The following is a 22,020-nucleotide window of genomic DNA, read 5'->3' as shown; positions in this document are numbered from 1 at the left end:
TTTATTTAGAGGACTCTGTTTTATATATGAAGTCTACCATATGAAAATTTGTTTCAGTAAGGTTGATTCCATTGAGAGACCCATCTAAGTCTGCCATAAATAGATCTTTGAGAAAAATGATTTTTTTCCAAATAATGTTCTTAACCTTAGATATTTGTTCCTAATTTTACTCATCCACAATGGTAAATTATTTTTCATTTGATGATATATTTTAGACTTTTATCATTTCTTTTGTGTTTGTTTATTGGCTGGTTGGTTTAAACTTTTTGAAACTCAAACAAGCTGTGCAGTCAAGGTTAGCCTTAAATTTGTGGCAATCCTTCTGTCTCAGATTCTGTTTTGCTGTGATTATAAATGTGAATTGCCATGCCCAGCATTCTTTATAAAAATATTTATATATGTACATATATAAAGATATATGTATGTGTGTAATGTATGTGATATATATATGTGTGTCACACACACACACACACACATATATATATATACTATATATAAGACATCTATACCTATATAATCTATCTTCATATATTTCAGTGTTGGGAATTGAACCTAGGGCCTTGTCAATGCTAGGCAAGTGTTCTACCATTGAGCTGTATCACCAGATCTAATCACTTTTAGACATGGTCATCCCCAGAGTTTCTTTGAGGATAGATGGAGTGAAACTGGCTCTGTGCCAGGCTTTCCAGAACCATGAGGGAACTTCATTCTTCATGCCACTCATGGCCTGGATGTCTGCACTCAAGTGCTGACACCTCAGAGGCCTGGGTCAACGTCATTCACTGTGCCCCTTAGTGCTTTCGGGTTGAAATGATCTCCAGCGCACACAGGGTATGGCAATGACTTTGAAGTACCATTTCCAAACTGCTCAGCAGCACACACGTGGTCCCAGAAACATTGCTAGGACACCCTCCTGCACCCCTGGGGAAGATTCCATAGTGTGTTCAGTTTGCAAAATACTAGATTGGCAAGTTTTGAGCAGGATATTTATTCCTCGGGCCCTTTATTTGACAGTCTTCAAAAAAAATGGCTTTGGTGCACAGCATCTGCCCACCTTTGTTTGGTCACTGAATGACATTTTCAGCTATAGCTATTAGTACCTTAAAGAACTCCAGTGTCCATGTCCAGTGAATTTACCAGCTCCATGCAGGGGGAGGGGGGCGTGGATGCTGAGAGGAGAAAGCTGGGTATGATATGCATAGCTGTAATCCAGCACTCTGGAAGTGGAGGCAGGAAGATCAACACTTCTAAACCCATCTGGGATGCTTAGCAAGTTCCAAGCCAGCCACAGAAACATAGTGAGAGCCTGTCTCAAAACCAAATTATAAAATACAGTAAGACAAAACAATATAAAGCAACATAAATAGAAAGGGAGAGAGAGTATCAGAGATGTGGCCTGTGTACAGCAAAGGAGTTACACAAAGCTAAGAGCTGGACTATCAAGTACCAGATTCACAGGGCAATTAAGCCCTGGTGTTTTGTAGCATGGTTGGGTGACAGTAGTTGACTATAGTTTATTCCAAATAAGCAACAGAAATTTTTGAATGCTTCCAGTACCAGGGAGTGATAAATATTTGAGGGGCTAGATGTGCCAGTCACCCCAATGTGATCACTGCCATGTGTGCGTATGTAAAAATGGGGGGGGGGGTGCAGTGAGTACATGTTAATTAAAAATAACATGCTGCAAGCCAGCTCTGCTTCCCACTGTTGCTTGGCAGAGGTGACTTTATGATCTGGGATGGATACGGATACGGACAATCACTCTCCACATTTGGTCTGATGGTGGGTACTGCTTTGTTTACCTGGCCTGTTTCTTCTGTTGTCAAGGATACATTCGAAACACAAGCAGCATCTCCCCACGGGGATACTCCTCCAGCTCCACGCCTCAGCAATCTAATTACAGCACCTCCAGTAACAGCATGAACGGCTACAGCAATGTTCCTATGGCCAACCTGGGCGTGCCAGGATCACCAGGATTTCTGAATGGCTCACCCACAGGCTCCCCATACGGACGTAAGTGACCTTTGCCATCCATCTGGCACTGTAAGTGTCCCTGCAAGGTTTCACCTGCCAGCCTTTTAGGGGAGAGCTGTGTTCCCAAATGGTGTGGACACGTGAGAGATAGTCTCATTTCTTAATCTTCCTGCCTTTTGTTCTTCCCCTTGGACAGCTTATGCAAGTTGTCTTGGGGAAGGAAAAGGGAATGAAATGATTCCCTTGAATAAAGTATATGTGGCTTGTGTGTGTGGAGAGGAACGGAGATTTCATTTGAGCATACCCTTTTCATTGGGCATTTTCTTTTAAAACTGCTTTTAAATGATTTATTCATTCTTATTCTATGTGCATTGATGTCTTGCCTGCAATGTATGTTTGTATGTGTGAGGGTGTCAGATTCCCCTGGAACGAGTCACAAACAGCTATGAACTGCTTTGTGGGTGCTGAGAATGGAATCCAGGTCCTCTGGAAGGGTAGCCAGTGCTCTCAACCATTGAGCCATCTCTCCAACCCCCTCACTGGGCATTTTCACACGTGCTTTTTCATTCCAGCCACGTGTTACAGGCAAAAGAGTTTGCTGCTGCGGCTACGCTGCCTACCCACTATTACATAGCTAGAATTTAACAGGCACAGGACTGGTGGCATCTCATTCTTGTCACATTTTAATCTGTTATTTTTTCCCATGGTTTATTACATGTAGTCCACATTGATCGCACCCACACCCCATTATCCTCTCTTACCCCCTACCCCTCCCACCAAAGCCTTTCTTCCTTATAGGTCACATGTTGTTCAGTTTGTTTGTGGACCATTGTGTTTACTTTGAGTAGCTTGCTTGAGGGAGCATGATTTACTTGATCAAGGGTAACCTACCAGTAGCTATATTGCCAAGGAACACTACTTCCCTTTCCCTAACAACCATTGCCCACCTATAGTTCCTCAGGGAGCAGTGGGACTCTAAACAGGACATCCCTAGTGTGCTTTATTTGACTTTGTGACATGGCTCTGTCCTCCATTAAGCTCCTCCAGACTGTGTGTAGCAGCTTGCTAGATTGGGACAGAGCCTCTTAGCCTTAATCTAAGGCCTCCGCAGCAAAGTCAATGCCTTGAGAAGTTGTGAAAACCCAATTGGGTTGCTTTGGGAGCAAAGCTGGGAGCTTACACAATGGTCCCTGGAGCCTGAAAGAGTGTGTGTTTTTCAAACCTACTCAGGGAATACTGGAGGCCAGGGGACATGCTGACATGGAGAGCCAAGTGATGGAGTAGAGTGTTCTTGAAATGTTGGCTGTTGTTACAAGGCCTGTGCCTGTCCTCTCTTCACCCAGAGTGGCTCCCTTGTGCCAGAAACAAGGACGTGTCAAGGACAGCACACAGCCCTGTCAGCCATGACTCAAGCAACAGGCCTTGGGGGCTATTTCTCACTGCCTTCTGCCCTTTGGAACCTGGGCCCACACATTCCGGAGTTATTTCTAAGCTATGCTTTAAATCACATAATCAATATTACCAGTGTGATGTGGATACAGGACCAAGCAACCAAGTGTAGCACAGACCCTTCCTTTGGTACAGCTAGCATGTGTCCTGTGCGCGTTTCTTGTCACACAGCCTAGACTCATTGGAGCAGCTTATGGAAATAGGTTATTGTTGATTGGTTTGTCTTTATTCTTCTTTAAAAAAAATCCTTATCTTGTGCCAAAAGTATGTGGGGGAATGAACTGTGTGAATGTGTAATGTGTAATGTGGGAACCAATGGGAAAGTGAGGCAAGGGAGGGAAAAATGCACTTAGAATAACCGGATAAATCTAAGAGTGGACATTGATGCCATTCTATGTGAAGAGCTGTTGTTTCCCAGGTAACAAGATGCTGTTGCAAAGGGTGTTGACATGACTACCTGTCTATGACCTTGTTAGGGAAATGTGGACAGTCTAGCTGCTGCGACCAGTGGAGGTTTGTCACACACTTGGTCATGATTGAGGTGCCTGGTGTGACAATGAGGCTCTCCCTTTAACGGACCCATGATGGCATGAGAGACGGCCACCATATGAGCAAAGCTACACAATGATGATGACAGCAATTCACATATTCTTCTCTATAGGTTAAAAAACAATGCAGAGCCCAGGCTGAGCCCCTCAACAACTTTTTGGCACAAATATAACAATAATTATTATCACCACCTTCTCTTATAAGAGACAAGGGTTGTAGTAGGTAAATGGCTCAAATGGGATCAAAACACCTGGCACCAGACTTCATGACTCTGTACTTTAAAATTATTCAATAATAATAAGCATTGCGACTACTTACAAAATACCATTAGGCTGAAGCAGGTGGAATGATTTTCATCTGACCATTCCCTACATTATTTTATTAATTTTATTTTACTTATTTGTGTGTATGTGCATGTACACACACATGCACAAGAACACCATGACACATATATGGAGATCAGAGGACAACTTTGATGAGCGGGTTCTTTCCTCCCCTGTCTGTCTCAGGTCATCAGGTCCCTTTACCCACTGAGCCATCTGGCCAGCCCCCATCTGGCTGTTTTTTGAAACTTAGAAATGACAACTTCTCATGGTTTAGTCACATGCTTGTGTATACACGAGGTTGAACATATGAAACAGTTGTTTTGTAGATTTTTAAATAGTTTATTAACATGTATGTACTCCACAGTACATCCTGTGGAGCTAGCAGAGAGTGTGTGTGGCGGGTGTTCAGTCCGGCGTTATTCACCTAATGCTTCTTACTAGACAGTTCATCCCAGAGAGCAGCATTCTGCTCACTCCAGGTGACTTTAGAAAAAGTTACACCCCAGATCTTTAAGTCACCTGTTAAAATGGGAAGACAGGATAGTGTCCTGCCCAACAGGGAGTAAGGAGACCTCAGAGGATTTCACACACACCCCCCCATTATCTTTGCTGACCTGAAATGACCGCTTGCACCTTGATTTTTGGAGGGAGGGTCTGGGAGAATTGCAAAGTGTGAATGGGATTCCAAATGGTGCATTCGTTAGGATCAAATTCGCCTGTTGTAAAATCCCAGATCCCCAGTGGAGTTCATTATGATAACACCTGACCTATATTTCTAACCAGCGAGGTCTTCACTTCTCTGGGAAATATTTTTTTTTTAAAGCTCAGGGGAAAAGATTTCGTCAGTTCAATTGCTTATGTCTGAAAACAATCCTATGTGGGTTTTCTTGTTTTCACTTACTTATTTTTTTCTTCTAATGAGCCTGATGTGGCTGGACCATGCCATGGGGCAATCACTCGCCAGAGACATTAAAACAGCAATAGGGCCAGTACTCACTCTCTCTGTCAAGTTTGCCTTGCATTCCAGCCAACACAGAGCCCTGCATCTTCCCTGCATTTGCTCTCCTTCAAAAATGGCCAAACAGATGTTTTTTCAATCTTACACACAAACTCCACTTCCTGGCAGTAGCTGTGTGTGCCAAGTTTCAGCTCAGTACAAGTTTTTGTGCCTGGACTATAAGTCCCTGACAATAGGGGGTTCTAATGAGATGCTGACAGACTCTTCGAGTGCCAGCGACTGCCTTGGGTGGATGCAGATGCATAGGAGGGTCTGGGAGTTCCAGTAGGGGTTAAGCTGGCCAATCAATCCTTGTAAGAAGAAAAGTGATTTTTCTTCAACTCCCAGGTTCACACAGATGTCTAGGCCAGACGTGCTTGCCTTTGCTTTGGCCTCTAGCCACAGATGGATAGGTGTCGAGAGACATTCTCAATTGGAAGTCTATGTGATCAGCTTTCCCAAAATGGTGCGCTCTGCTGTCCCCAAACATGGTCTACTCAACAAGTCTGCAACACCCATGGGGACCATGTCTTCCAAACAGAATAACCATCGAGCCAACCCAAAGTACGGGACAGAATCCATTCAGGCAGGCAACCAACCTACTTCACTTGCAGTCTTAGACCATGCCCTGGGCCTCAGTATTTTTATATTTTCATAAGTAAATAGGAAGACATTATTGTAAAGCATTAAATGACTGTTACACAAAACTCCAAACATAGGAAAAAAGTTTTTAAGAGAGAGAAGACTCCCTCCCTGAGAAAAGTAAACACAACAGTTTGAAGTGTCTCAATTGCATTTCTTAAAGAAAAAAAAAAAGATTCTGCAATAGTAGAATTCTGACTCTAGACATTTTGAAAAGCATGTGTAGGTTCAAAAGAAATGACATGCCATATCTGTGCAGGAATAACCATTGTTTTTTGTTTTTTCAGTATTGTGGGGTCAAATCCAGTGACTTGTGCATGCTAGGCAAGGGCTCTACTACTAAATAAAACCCTCACCCAGCAACCATTTGAAAATATAGCCTTGGGTCAGAGAGATGGTTCCGTGGTTAAGAGCACTGGCTGTTCTTCCAGAGTTCAATTCCCAGGAACCACATGGTGGCTCATAACTATCTATAATGGGATCTGATGCTGTCTTCTGACATACAGGCATATGTGCAGACAAAGCATTTAAAAATAATACATAAATAAAATACACATAAAATATATAAATAAATTAAATTTAAAAAAGAACCATCGTTAAAATAGAAGATACAGCCTTGTGGTCATGACAGACACACTTTGAAAACTACGACTGGGAGTAGGCAGGAAGGTACATGAAAGGAGGGTGGAAGGAAGGCAGACAAATGACTGATGTCAGAGATGTGACATCAAGCTCTATGAAGTACTTCAGTGGTGCAAATGTAAGTCCTGAGACTGGAGAAGAGGAATTGCCTTAAAAAGTCAAATACTGGGTTGGGGGTCTGGCTTAGCAGGCAAGAGTGCTTGCATTGCAAGCATGGAGAACTGAGTTCAAATCCCCAGAATATAGTAAAAAGCTGCCTATGGTGGTGTGCCTATAACCCCAATACGTCTGGTTGGGGGGTGTAAGATAGAAACAGGAAGCCCACTGGGGCTTGCTCACTACCCACTATGCTTCCGGTTCAGTAGAAGACTTGTCTGAAGGGATTGAGGTACAGAGAGATAGAGCAGGATACACGATGTCTTTTTCTGGTCCCTTGTGTGCACAGATATGCACATCTCCATATACATGAGTACATACATCACTCATCCTCTCTTCTCCATATATACGAGAACATGCATCACATATTCTCTCTCTCTCTTTCCTTCTCTCTCTCTCTCTCTCTCTCTCTCTCTCTCACACACACATACAACCAATTGTTACCATCCTGCTTTCCACAGGAATTTGAGAATTTATTAGTGTTTTGGTGTTTCTATTGCTGTGATAAAACACTGTGACCAAAGACAACATGGGAAGAAAGGTTTTATTTCATTTGAAAACTCTTGGGTCACACTTCCATCTCTTAGGGGAGCCAGGCCAGGAACTCAAGGCAGGAGCTGAAGCAGAGACTATGAAGGAGAGCTGCTTATATACAGGCTTGCTCTTCTTGACCTACTTTATTATAAAATCCAAGGCATCAGTCCAGTGGCAGCATGATTTACAGTTGTCTGGACCCTCCCACATCAATCATTAATCAAGAAAATGACCCACAAACTGGCCCTCAGAACAATCTGATGGGAGCATTTTCTCAATTGAGGTTATCTCTTCCCAAATGACTCTCGCTAGTGTCAAATTGATAATAAAAACACAAACAAAAACAAAACGAACAAGGACAATTATTCTCTGTTTTTCTTTTGTCAGAGGAATTAACAAAGAACTTTGTTTCCAGGCTGTAAAGAAGACAAAGGACCTTTTGTTAATGATCCTGTTAGTTCTTATCAACCCCCCCCATGGATGTTTTCCCATTTTTTAATATTAGTAGCTTTACTTTCTCCTATATTACATATAATATATGTTCACCATAGAAAACTCTGAAAATAGCCTGGTGGTGGTGGTGCACACCTTTGATCCCTGCACTAGGGAGGCAGAGGCAGGTGGATTTCTTTGAGTTCAAGGCCAACCTGGTCTACAAGATCTAGTTAGAACAAGGAGGAATACACAGAGAAACCCATTCTCAAAAAAGAAAAAGGAAAAAGAAAATTCCAAAAATAATGGACAAATGAAAGTGATACATTTTCAAATGTATCACAATTTTGTCACAGATAAAATGTTTATCACTTCACTTCCCATAATTTTTTTTTTTTCTTTAAGTAGAAGTTGGGTTAATGTGTATATTGATGTATATATTATTGTGTTTATCTGCTTTGTTCATCCAAAGGGGTATTCCTGTGCTGTTAAATAATTTTCTCAAATACTAGTTTAAATGTTTAACATTCCATTGTATGGGGTTAATATATTTTTCCCAACTTCTTATTGCTGTAAAAAGTCTTTGAATCTTCTATTTTTTGTCTCCACATTTGTGACCATCCCTTTGAGATCAATTTCTAGAGATTAAATTAGTGGGTCAGATGATGTGAACATCTGAACAGACTCTATGTATTGTCAAAGTCCCTCTGGAGGGACCAACTCTCTCCTAAGGAAAGAGCCTGAGTGAGCTTTCTTGCCTGTTGGTCTTAGTTTTTATCCATTTAATAAAAGAAAAATAGCATTTGTTACTATTGACATTGCTCTTTTAAAATTCTTCAGTTGGAATAATACTCTTGTTCAAGTCTCTTGGCCATTTTCATTTGCATTCTTTGCCTATTTTCCATTTTTTCCTTTTCCTAATTAACTCACAGCAAGCAACACATTAGCAATCAAGGGCATAAGCATGGCTAAACACACATTGCAAACATTTTTCTTGACTTGCCATTTGGTTCTTGTGTATACGTGAGCTACAGCAGCTATTTGTGGCATGTCAACTCGAACTTCCCAACTTCTGTTGTGACTTTGTGGTTTAAAGAGGTGTGCAGAGTACCTTTTGAGGTGTAGACCATCACTTTCACAGCTTTATTTTTGCAAATAATTCCATATCTACTTAGATTTGCTTTCACACCAAACCCAAGGATGGACTCTCAATTTTATATGTCTAACAGCCTACTGGTTAGCAAATTAGTTCTATGCATCGGTTCCCAACAACATGACATGTACTACCATCTTTCTTAACCATTAGGTCTCATATATAACCATGTCCACTTCTGGACCTTGGTTGCCCCCAGCTATTTGTCTGTCTATTTATTAGTATTACACACGATTATATTTAGCACATCTTTTAATATCTAACATCAGCGTATTCCTTGTCAACAAAGCTTTTTTTATAGTATGGTTATTGAAGTATGTAAATATATAAAGTTAAAATATAATGGAAAGTAGGATGTTGTCTTGGTATCTACATTGAGGATTTAATGTTGCAGAGGTTAGACCACAGTCAGAAACCAGAGCCTTTTGACCCTCAGCCATTCTTTGGCTTCTAAATGTAATATTAAGGTAAAGGTGGAGCATTTTTAATATTGCTTTATATTTTATTGACTCTAGAACCAATGCTAGAAGAGGATATTAGCTTTGGAACCATAAAAAAGTCCCATTCCCAGTGATGAGTCCTGCATCTTGTATAGTACAGTGAATTGGTCCAATTTCTCACACATTTCCATCCTCATGACATGAAATTCTGCCTTCCTTTCCAGTGTTCTTTTTGTACAGAAATGGTAGAGATGTACTCTGGTGTGTCTTTCTTCATAGCTTTTAAAATCAGTATTAGCTAAGCATAAGTATTCCTTAGAAAGAAACTCTTCCTTTTCTTTTCTTTTTTTCTTTTGATAACTTTGGCTTTATGATTCTGTTCTAAAGATGCCATTCTGGAGGCGAGAGAGATAGCCCAGTAGTTAAGAGCACTTACCACTCTTGGAAGGGACTTGAGTTTAATTCTCAGCATCCAAATGGAGCAGCTCACAATTGTCTGTAGCACCAGTCCGGGGGATGCAATGCCCTCCTCTGGACTCCTCGGACACCTGCACTCATGTGCACATACTCACACACAATTAAAACTAATAAAGCAAATCATTAAGAAGAAAGACATCACATTGTACATCCTGTCTGTGATTGCTGTAGGTGCAGCTGAGATGCATGGGAGGGGGGGTAGTGTCTGCCTCAGGGTAATGAAGCTTCTGACCTTCAATTCACCTTGCACTTAGTTGTCGGTGCTCCTTCTCCCCATCTAGTTTGCTCCTTTTGAGCAAGCTTAGCAGCACATAAGAAGATTTCCTCCCTGCTGTAACTTGGTGGAGTGTGTGCCATGAGGAGGTGGGGCCCTTCAATGTTTAAACTGCCTTTGTTTTTCTTGGAAATGACCACACTTAGCCTTTGGCTCCCCTTAAGTCATTATTTAATGCTAATATTGTTAATATTGGTGGTTTTTTATCTGAGCATTATGTCAGGGGAGACTGGATTTCAGCTTTATTTCCCAAGCGTACTGAAAGTTCAGAGAGGGAGAGGGAGGTGATCTTCTGAGTGTTAATAAAGTTCTGCACTGAGTGGAGAAGTAGCCCATAGACAGAGCAACCATGGTGAGCTTAGCCCTGGACGTCAAACCTCTAGGGCATGGGAGTTGCCAGGCACTTCACAGCTCCAGACAGGCCTCTTTTTTTTAGGGTGAAAAGGAGTTTCCCGTGCTGCATAGATGTTTTTCCTCTTGCCATTTCTATCATGGATGAAGATCTGTCTCATGCCACGCAGTCTGTCTTCCTTTCCTCTAATGGGAATCATTGCCACGGTAGTTGTTTTATGTGGATATTCCACCTGAATGGGGGAAGAATATCATCACATTCGGCATTTTTTTCTGGCTTCTCTTTTGTTTTATTGGTGTACAGTTATTGTGTACAGTATTCAGCTTCAGATATGAGTTCTCTCAAGTCCATTGATCATATTCATCTCCCCTCTGCTCCTCTCTATGTTCGCCTTGTTTTGCAAACATCATGGTCTCTGATAGCCCAATCAGAAAGTGGACCAATGTGACCCATGGTAATCATTCAAAGCTGTATGGATGAGTGTTCCACGCCTGTGGGGGAAAAAAAATTTCCACTACCTTAGCCGTAAGGTAAATACCAATTAAAACAGCACTGGGACTCTATCACCCCAGTGAGAGTGGCTATCCCAGAGAAAATAACAATGGCAGATGTGGGTGTGGGGAAGGAACTCTTGCACATGACTGGTGGGAATGTAAATTGACCCAGTCACTGCAGAAACCATAGGCCCCTCGAGGAGTTTGTTGTTGTTTTTAATCACTGGAACCTGGACCAATAATACCTGGGAGTTGACAGTTTCTCATGCAAACTATGCCGAAGGTGTGTGTTAAGGAAAAATGGTTTCTCGGTGAGCCCTGCTCCTAAAGATTGTCACACCTTTGCTTCCAGTCATGTCATCAAGCCCCACCGTTGGATCCTCCAGCACGTCCTCCATCCTCCCATTTTCCTCTTCAGTTTTTCCTGCTGTCAAACAGAAGAGTGCCTTTGCCCCGGTCATCAGGCCCCAAGGCTCCCCTTCGCCCGCCTGCTCCAGTGGCAATGGAAATGGATTCAGAGGTAAGTGAAGGGACCACTCCAGGGGTGCATGTGATCCAGGTGTCTGGGCCTGAAAAGAAAAGGCAAGCATTCCTGCTTCACTCTCTAGCTCTGAGCACTTGCCTACAGAGCTGCTGGAACTTTCCTGGTGGGTCATGAGTGGCAGAAGTGCAGGCCTGTGTTACACCTAGTGCTGGGTTAGAATGGGGGTGAATGAGGTCAAGCTGGGGATCTGTAGGACATGGAATTAGCAGTGGCAGAGCCACATGTTCCACCCAGGAACATCTGGGCAGCCCAGAGCTGCGCTTTCCATAGGGCCATTCACGGTTTCTGCACGGTGCCTGTTCACCCCTTCAGAGGCCTTGTGGTTATTTCTTATCTAACTGGCTTACCATCTGTACTTTATGCTCATTCCCATGGCACACGTGGACGGAGTCCATCGGGAGCAAAAACTCTGGTTATGTGCTAGCCAAATTGATAGCAGGTGCCTGACCAAGGGGTGAAGTAGGGAAGGAAGAGGGAAAAGCCATACTGTTTCTAAGAACAAAAAATTAATATCACCCGTCAAACCCACTTTTGAGCAATGCCCTAAAATGTAATATGACATGACGTAACACAAATGTGATGAGTACATGAGAATCTAATCATCCCTCCGAGAGTGGGAGGCAGCTGATGGCAAGAGAGCAAATTGGAAACTGCTGAGCACCACGGCTCGCTGGTGACCCACATTGTTTTTGCCTGTTTCTCATGTCTTGACATGAAAACATTTATGACAGGCAGCGTTGGTCAGCAGACCTTTGTGGGGATCTGGGATGGGCCATGCATTCTGGGGACCCCAGCTCTTGGTGGCTTGCTGAAAGCATGTGTGTTCCAAGTCTTTGGGGGTACCTAGGAGGGTTGCTGAGAGAGCTTGAAAGGCATATTAGATTTCTATGCCTTTCACTCCTAAAGACTGTGACATTTTGACAGAGATGACAGAGAAACTGTCAAAACCATTCCTAGAAACCCAGCTCTCAGAACAGACACTGAACATTCCTCTCGGTAGGCTAGACTGCTGGAACTCCATGCCACCCAACATGTGGGTAGTTGGAAACATCTGTATATTGGATGAAACTTTTTTTTTCCATCCAGATGTCTAAGCCATAGAGGAATAGCACAGCTTGTAACTAAGTGTCTTCACCCAGCCTGTCGCTCATCAAACACTCCAGGCTCCATCTTGTCACTCAGAACAGAATGAGAACTGTCTCCACGAGAGTCAGGGTTACATCCTGGGAAATAAGCACAATGGGGGGCGTGTCTGCTGTGTCCCCCTCCTCATGCCCTGTTGGTGATAATATCTCTGCTCTCTAAGTTCCCTGCATTCATTCATCAACTTTAAGCTGAAAGGGGAATTGAGTGAAGAAGTCAAGGTCCCAGCCTTATGATCCACAGTGTAGACAATACTCCCTAAAAATTTGTCCTGTAGATGAGGCACGGCACTGGTATGCCAAATACACCCGCTCCTTCCAATCATGTCCATTCACCTTCTTTAGCTCAACAGCAAACTACTGATGACTTGAATCCAGGCAGTCTTACCCTAGACCCTCTGCTCTCTGACAGCAAACTGTTCCCCCCAGGGACAGTTATGGTGGATCTCCTCTCTTTGCCCATCCTTCACTCATGTCTACTTAGCTACCAAGACAGAGGGAGGGGATTGCTTGTCTGTAAAATGCCCAAAGTGAGAATGAACTATTCAAAGTGCAGTTAAGCATCTCTCCACCATGAGTCACCAATGAAAATGTGCCCACCCCCTTCCCCATGAATTTCTATCCTTCTGTTTGTTGGCTCTGGTTTTTCTAAGTAAAAGTCAAGGACACCATCTAGTGAAATTCCACCCTATCTAGTGTTGGGTGAACCAGGCATGAATGAAGTCTGCTGTTCTGAGCCTTTGCCATCTGTGACCTGTATGAAAGAGGAAGGGCTGAAGAACACTGAGTATTATAGGGGAGAAAGGGGAGGGATGTGTGTCAGGCTTCTACCACCTAAAACACTACAGTTACAGCATTTTCTGTCCCACCCTCTGCCTCACTCATGAGGCATTTACAGTTGCTGAATATAGATTGTCAAGGTGATATTATATGCTGCATGCCTGATTCATTTTCTAGCTCCCTCCAGAAGCACACACACACACATACACACACACACACACACACACACACACACACACACACACACACACACGAGCGCAAGCTTCTGATACTCCTGGATAATTACAGCAGTTGTTATATATCCAAGTCATCAGGGAGTGTCCAGAATTGAACTGCCTTTATTGAAAACTTACATCGATTCAATATATAGTAATACAGGCAAAAATAATTAAGGCTTTGCTAGCTGTGTAAGACCTTAATCCAGATCTCACAAACATTCAATAAAGGCTGTATGGGCAGGGAAACAGACAGCTGACAATTTTGCCCGAGAGAACTAGCTGGGTTGGAGAAAGAGGGGGAGGGGAAGGGAGAGGAAGACAGGAAGGGGAGAGACAGATGGAGTTGGAGAGAGTATGAAGAGCCAGAATGTAGGCCATTTTCTTGGAAGCATCATGGTGAGCATAACTCAGAAAAAGTCGTTGTTCTTCTCCATGCAATATAAATAAGAGAAATCCAGGAATCAAATGTCAGAGATGGTTGGAAGTTTGGATATAAGGGAACTTTTCATCATTTTCCACGTATGTGAAAATTCTCTGGGCTTGTTACAACACAGCCAAGGACAGAGGGTTGTACTTTGCGATGTGATACCCTGCTTTGTTCATGCCCCACACAGGGGAGGAACATTGATTCTACCCAGACAAGTGTCATCCACATCCTCTTGACCAGATAGATGGAAGAGGCAGTGGATGAGGTATGGGGCATGACTCCCAAACTAGTAACGAAGTAAAGTGTTCTTCAGAGACTGGTGTTTCTATGTGACTATCCCCATATACCATCAGTGAGCACTAAATAAGTATGAATTATTTTTTTAAAGCACTAGTTTAGGGGGTGCTGGTCATGAAGACACTTTAGGATGGAGAGGAGACCCTGGTTTGTTATAACCGATGCCTAAGAAACCAACGGGCTCAGCACCTGAAGTTTTTCCTGCTGGTTCTACCTTGTGATGTGGGACATGTCTATTGCAACTTGGTTTGCATGTTTACTTCTTTTGTCCCAAAATAACCCATTAACATACAGGAATGGTAAAGTGCTTGGGGACCTGATGTAGGACACCAGCACCGAAGCTCCTGTTAGTTCAGTCCTGGAGAAAGCCCCCTCACATACAAATGCCTCTCCAGCTCCCTGGGTTGTATTAGATTCTATTGTTCCCACACCTGCCCTCCTCTCCATGATCAGCCTTACCAAAAAAAAAAAAAAAAAAAAAAAAAAAAAAGTCTGCATTTTCAACCCTGTGTCACTCTTTCCTTGCAGCCATGACGGGACTGGTTGTACCCCCAATGTAAAGCAGAGGAAAAGCTACTCTCTCATAGTACAGAACTACTTACTCCAATGGACCAATTATGAAGGAAGCACTCTGAGCTTGTTGGGGAGAGTTGCGCCCTGACCGGCCATGTTGGACAGATTTGGGAAGGTGAAGAGCCGCCATGTTGGTCTCAAGTTCTTCATGAAGCTTTGACAGTAGCTACACAAACTGACTTTTTTTTTTTGGAGACAAGGACAGAAAAAAATGTCATTGACATGGTCAGTGCTAAGAGCAGAAATGCAGTTCTTTGTTATGAACATTACAAAACCACCTTCCTATGTTTGTAAAATATTTAAGAAAAACATTGGCAAACATTCATGCTTAATATTTTGGATACTATTTGTTTTTCTTTGTAGGAAAAAAGTTGAAAGTTTCTATTTTCTATGAATCCTTTCAGATACCAATTTAGTTTATGCAGAAAAAAATTGAACAAAACAGGGTACCAGCATGGGAGACTTTCTTAAAAATGAAACCTGAATTGAATGAGGAAATGTATGTGTGTTTGCTTATACTTTAAGCTCTTAAAAAAAAAAACAAAAAGGGAAAAAAATTTAAAATGTTTTACAGTTATTTAAATAAATAAACGTGTAACTTATTGTAAGTAGAAGTAGAAATTAAGACCTTTTTTTTTAATTTTCTTTTTTGTTTTGAAGAGAGGAATCTCTCTTCCCAATGTAAAATGAAATTGACACAAACAGGTAGTGACAAGTTTTAAAGGTGTGTGATTATTACAGTTGCTTATTAGATTCTTATCCTACATCCCTCACCCCCCCTCTTTTTCCATCATTTTATTGACCCACACATGAGAACACTGTTCCTTGTGTGGATTCCCTCAGAACAACCCACCTCGAAACCAGACACAGAGATATGCGGGAACACAAACACTTCAACCAATCACTTCATTCCCAGACCTGCCTTCTAAAGAATTCACAGGTCAACTCTGGTGTCCACTCTTGGTGAAGCATTTTTTTAAAAAAATGCATTTTCCCCAAGCAATGCTGGGAGTCCCTGTATTACCATCTCATCCTTGACTATCCCTAGATAAGAACTATCTCTAAGAAGGGCCCAAGCCACATGACTACGCTAACCACAGGGTCTTCAGAATTTTTCCTTGACAGAGCTGTATGGCCTTTCTCTTTCTGTGCCTCATTTATGCATGGGGGCAGGAAGCCCAAAGAACTTTGCAGAAAGCGGTTGGGGAGAGTGGCTGTGTTCCTTGGACTCTTAAGACTCAGTCTTCGACAGTTTCCTTTCTATGCAGAGTTTTCCTTTTATGTTATTAAACTCCCTTGGAAAAACGTATCTCACCTGTTTCTGGCAAGAGTGGGATGAGGTACAGAAGAGAGAATTCAAATATCTCCATGCCTTTCTCCTTCTGCCCAAAGACATGGACATTGGCATTCCTGGGAGATCGGAAGATTAGCGGTAGCTGGGTTCTAAGCAGTGCAATTACCCAGGCTGCCCTGGGAGCCCTGTGCTACCTACCTAGTTCTTTGGGGGGGGGGGGGCTGCAGTAGTTGCTAACAGCGGTAGACTCTTGAAGATGTGCACGGTCCTGGAGGTGCATCTAGATTTGCGTGGCTTGACAATAGGATGTCATGATTTTCCAGGTTAGGTTTCTTCTCGCTGATTCCACAGACTTAGCTTGGAGTTCTTGGTTAGGCCTCTAGTGTTGGACATTGATACAACTTTCTTGGAAAAAGAAAACATCTTTAATGCTTCTGAGCCAATTTTAGATGACCCTCTCTTTGCCCCACAGGTACATGTCCTCACTTACCCAACCCCCAGCTGTCTTCTTTGCCTTTAGTTTGCTCTGGAATTACCCAAGATAACACTTTTTCCCCTAAGCACATGAGAACCCACAAGTTTTGGAACCAGGCATTCTCATAACTCCTGCTGACAGTCCTTCGTAGTCAGGACTCACATCACCAAAATACATGGAAATGCATGAGCAAAACTTCCCTGGCTACCAATCTGGTACTGGGAAAAGAATATGTGGAATACAAACCTCACCATCCCAAAATGGAGACAGAACAAATTTAAGCATGTTTAGAGCTGGATTTGAGCCAATCCAACATAAGGACATTTTTTTTTCTTATGTAGCATAGCTTTTAGAACCTGTGAATCTTTCTCTTGCATGAAGATTAGTGCAGTACTGTCTTCAGAATGACCTTAGAGTCTGTCAGTAGCTTTACACCGAAGACTGTGTGTAACTAAACACCGGACATCTTTGACCATTCACTAGGACCTCGGCAGCCACAGATCTATTTAACTGTACAAACGTGTGTAAGGACTATTTTTAGTGTACTAATAAATTAAAAACAAAGCCACTCTGTCCTCTTTAGTCATTGCTATTAAATGATTCTGGTTCCAGGTTATTTTTGTGCCACTTGGCAGACAAGTATCTCTATAGGTGATGACAAAATTCTGTTCTATTTTTGAGAGGAGCTGTGTAAGATTTTTCATTTAAACAGACAATTTACTGCATTATTTATCTCATTTCTTTTGTTACAGCATCAAAATTCTTCCTAGTTTTTCTTTGCACATTTCAACATGCATGGTTAAAAACCATTATCTTTACCTTTTGTACAGTAAGGCCTTGTTTCCAAACTGTATAGTTCTGTTGTTTTTTGCTTTGTCAGTTACATACAGTATAAAGTTGCTATGCACAGAGCTTTTTGTAAAGACAGCTTTTTTTTGTTTACTGTTTTTAATGGTCTTCCTTATGAAAGAATATCTTGTTTGTAAAATGAATATGTCTACTTCAGTTTTAAACTTTAAATTATCCTAACAAAAAATAAAATTTTTGTACTGTAAAAATAATTTTGGCCTTTGTGTGTATGTATGGGAGAAATTTCTTTGGGGAGTTGTTCTTGATTTGGTTAGTTTCCTTGTGAGTTCTAGTCACTCAGTTTTTCCTCTGGTTAATGAAAACTTACCAAAACTTTTGCTTAAATGAAAGTATGATGCCAAGGTGATTAATTAGAGATCTATTAGGCCAGATTTCTGCATGCATTTTTCTTATGTCCATAGACCAAATTCTTTCATAATCCTTCCCAGACCCAAGAGATACTGTTTGCTCTGTTAGATATGCTGAATGCATGGAATTCTTGAGGTTGGTATCTACTATGGCTTGAAACCATCTATTGAACAAATGTAAGTTGTAACATTAGACACTGGATAAAGGTTTGGAGGCACAAAACTCACTACTTACCCTTTAATCATAGGAAAGGAACGAGACACATTTCCCTAGGAGGAAACAGTCAGAGGATAGTCATGTAAGAAGACAGGGCTAGAGGCCTCACAGAGGCTTCGTAATTCAGCAATGACTTATCACATGATATGTGACTTCAAATCCTGGTTTCCCCACCTGCCAGTGGAAGGAAGGAGCAAAGAAACCAACATTCTTGACCCATCATCTTTAAAGAGGAGGAATTTCAGTGCTTGGCTGTGCCCTGAGTTCAGTTATCACCTGCATCTTAAGGGCCATTGCTGTATCTCTCAAGTGCTGAGGAGAGTAGGCAGGGCTCAAGATGTACTCTGATTGTTTGTAGAAAATGAATAGCAATGGGACCATCATTTAGCCTTGTGCCCTTTGGTCCAGTGAAAATTGGGGTAGAAATAGATATGCTAGGCCTGGGAGGTGGTTTTTTGGCATTCATGAGCATAGTGGTAAGTGACATGTGCAGGGGAAGTCATGATCCCAGTTCTTGGGAGATGACAAGTCCTAAAGTTTTCTCCAATTAAAACAGTGAACAAGAATGGATTTATGTATGTATGTATGTATGTATGTATGTATGTATGTATGTATGCATGCATGCATGCATGATGCATGTTACAGGCTGGAACATCTGCTGAGCTATGGGTTTGACTTTTGAGGACAAAACTAATTTTTTTTTCCAGGTCCAGATCTTTGCAAGTCCAGGAGTTTGAGCCTAAAATGCTGTTGAGACAGAAACGAGAAAAAGATGATTTCTAGTGTCATATCCAACTATTTATGTTTTCTGAACTGAGAAAGCACAAAGGTCACATAGAATCACAAGGACTGAGGTCACAAGAGTTTGAAATGACTGTTAACTCTTAATAGCACTGTTCCAGAGGTACCCGGGCTTAGGAGGCTTACTGCTCTTAAAAAGAGCCCAGATCAATTTCCTAGCACCCACAAAGGTTGGTTCACAACCCTCTGAAAGTCCAGCTCCAGGGTAGCCAATGCCCATCTGTAGCTTCCGTGAGTATCCCCACACATGTCCTCATACATGGGTATATGTGCACACACAAACAGATTATAAAGAGTAAAAACTATCAATATTTCTATAGCAAACAGTGAGGAAAATAAATAGGCCGATGAGAATGCTAATCTACCTTCTGTTCTGTGGAGAAAGAATGTGAATGCTGGAAACCAGCGGGCCTGAGTTCTAATCCTAGCCCACCCCTCACTGTAACTGATTATCAGGATATTATACTTACAAACTTCAATTTCCCCATCAGTAAAGGTGGAGGCAAGACCTTTATGCCAAGATCCTTTTCCTGCCAACATTGTGGAGAAGTATAGTAAAAACAACAAATGTCAAAAGTCATACACACATCTTTTTAGCTGTATGTTTTTGTTTCTTTCCCCTTACCCTGTGATTCAAAATTCACATTTATGTGAAAAGCCACTCTTTCCTCCCAGAGAAAAGAGGATTGCTAATTAGTCAATGTCTGTGATTGGCTACAAGATCAGAATGTGGGAATGGCATCATTTACAACACAATTCATGAGCTGGCAGCTCCTTCAACTGGATCCACTGACAAGATAACTAATACTTGCCTTCCCGGCTCCTCAAAGTCAGTGTGAAGGTATAGGAGGAGATGTGACTACTTGGCATGAACAGCATAGAGGAAGTAGCATAGAGAAATGGTTAATTTCCATGGGTATGTGTGTGTGTGTGTGAGTGTATATGTGAGTATGTGTGTGTGAGTGAGTGTATGTGAGTGTGTGAGTGTGAGTGTGTGTGTATGTGTGGGTGTATGTGAGTGTGTATGTGTGTGAGTGTATGTGAGTGTGAGTGTGTGTGAGTGTATGTGAGTATGTGTGTGTGAGTGCATGTGAGTGTGAGTAAGTGTGTAAGTGTGTGTGTGAGTGTGTATGTGTGTGAGTGTATGTGAGTGTGAGTGTGTGTGAGTGTATGTGAGTATGTGTGTGTGAGTGTATGTGAGTATGTGTGTGTGAGTGGATATGAGTGTGTGAGTGAGTGTGTAAGTGTGTGTGTGAGTGTGTATGTGTGTGAGTGTATGTGAGTGTGTGTATGTGTGTGTGAGTATGTGTGAGTGTATGTGAGTATGTGTGTGAGTGCATGTGAGTGTGTGAGGGAATGTATGTGAGTGTGAGTGTAAGTGTGTATGTGTGTGTGAATGTGTATGTGTGGGTGTGTGTATTGTGTGAGTGTGTGTGAGTGTATGTGAGTGTGTATGTGTGTGGGTGTATGTGTGTGAGTGTATGTATGTATAAGTGTGTGTGTGAATGTGTATGTGTGAGTGTATGTGTGAGTGTGTATGAGTGTACATGAGTATGTGTGTGAGTGCATGTAAGTGTGTGTGTGAGTGAGTGTGTGAGTAGTGTGTGTGAGTGTATGTGAGTATGTGTGTGTGAGTATAGTGTGTGAATGTGTGTGTGAGTGAATGAGTGTGTATGTATGTGTATGTGTGCATGTGTGTGTCTCTGTGTGTGTTTCACACACACCAGTGAAAGGAAGTCCAGGGTTTCTTTCTCTCTTTGAAATGACAAGTCACTCTAAATTCCCTCACCTTTTCCATTTCACATCGAAGTTTGTGGTTTGAATGTGAAATGTCCCACACCAACTTCACATGTTTGAACACTGTCACCAGCTGGTGGCGCTGCTTGGGAAGATTGTGAAACCTTTGGAGTAGACCCTCAATGGAGGAAGTTGGTTACTGGGGGAGGCCTTGAGGTCTCACATCCCTGCCCCACTTTCTGCTCTACTGTCGGTTTCCTGACAGCAGAGGTGCAGTGTGCCCAGAGGCTTGTTGCTCCCGTTGCCAAGCTGCTCCCTCTTCTGCAGGATGGACTGTACCCTCTAGGACTCCAGGCCAAGCACAGTTCTCTAGTCCACTTGCTTCCTGTCATGTATTTTGATCTTTGCAATGAGAAAAGTCACTAATACTCCCCTAATAAAGAAAGATAAGACAATCAGCTTCATATGGTCAAAGAAAGCATCCTTGAAGCTGGAGAGGTCATAGACCTTCTAGCAAAAAGCCTGTGTCCTGGGGAGGCACTAGGGGTGTGAACTTCCAGTACTGAACCCCAGGAGTGGTTTTCCTCTTCTGGTTTCACTGGAAGATGCTGCTCCTCTGTGTTATTAAAAACAAAACAAAACACAGCACCATCCATCACTGTAAATTAATGCTTTTATTATCGAATGTATTGATTTTGACTCTTCTTACTTGGAGAATATAATCTTTAGTTTTAGCTATGTGTAAAATCCAGTCTAATTAAAATTTAAGGAACACTCCGATGGCCTTTCAATTTTTTTATTAATTTTTTCCTTTTTTATTAATATAGCATTCTTAATTTCCAAATCAATTTTACAAATTTGAGAAACACCAGACTATGAGGCTGAGGAAGGGGAAGGAAAAATTTGGTAATCGACGAATTGGTCATCCTTTCTTCTGTGATCAGGACTTGGCTGAATGTGAGCAACTTTGTCCTTAGTTCTGTTTCAATAAAGGCGCTATCCACATTTTAGTCCAAGCATTTCATTCTTGCCTCTGAATTATGTTCATATCCACAAATCCCAGCCAAGGGCCCATTGAATAATTGTCCCCACATGTAACATTTTCCTAGTGATGTTTTCCTTCCTTCGTCCTGTGAAATATAGAAATGTGTTTCTAATTATTAGCAGAACCATCTGGTGACTGCACTGTATCATTCTCAGTCAGATGACTCACTGAGTGGACTGTTGGGTAGAGCTCTGTCGTGTTTGACACCATCTTAGGAAATAGGACTTCTATAGTGACCTCGCTTTGCACTGGCTCACCTGTAACCAAGGTGATCATATTTTGTAAGCTGACAAGCAGAACTTGTGACTTGACAAATACAAATAGATCCCAAGTTGGATATGTCATAGATGTCCATGTCACAA

The 22,020-nt window shown here is 42.0% G+C and overlaps 1 protein-coding gene across 1 annotated transcript in view; it reads left to right on the top strand.

The window, feature by feature from the left end:
• Positions 1-15,053, top strand: part of Ebf2 (EBF transcription factor 2) — a 188,914-nt gene extending 173,861 nt beyond the window's left edge. Inside the window, exons 14-16 of the mRNA XM_051195463.1 lie at positions 1,828-2,013; positions 11,244-11,411; positions 14,828-15,053. Of these exons, the coding sequence (XP_051051420.1) occupies positions 1,828-2,013; positions 11,244-11,411; positions 14,828-14,859 (386 nt within the window). The 3' untranslated portion in view covers positions 14,860-15,053. The remainder of the gene's footprint in view (positions 1-1,827; positions 2,014-11,243; positions 11,412-14,827) is intronic.
• The last annotated feature ends 6,967 nt before the right edge of the window (positions 15,054-22,020 follow it).

Source organism: Phodopus roborovskii, unplaced genomic scaffold (assembly GCF_943737965.1).
Source record: "Phodopus roborovskii unplaced genomic scaffold, PHOROB, whole genome shotgun sequence".
In the NCBI taxonomy this organism is placed as follows: domain Eukaryota; kingdom Metazoa; phylum Chordata; class Mammalia; order Rodentia; family Cricetidae; genus Phodopus; species Phodopus roborovskii.
This window is presented reverse-complemented; position numbering and strand designations above follow the sequence as displayed.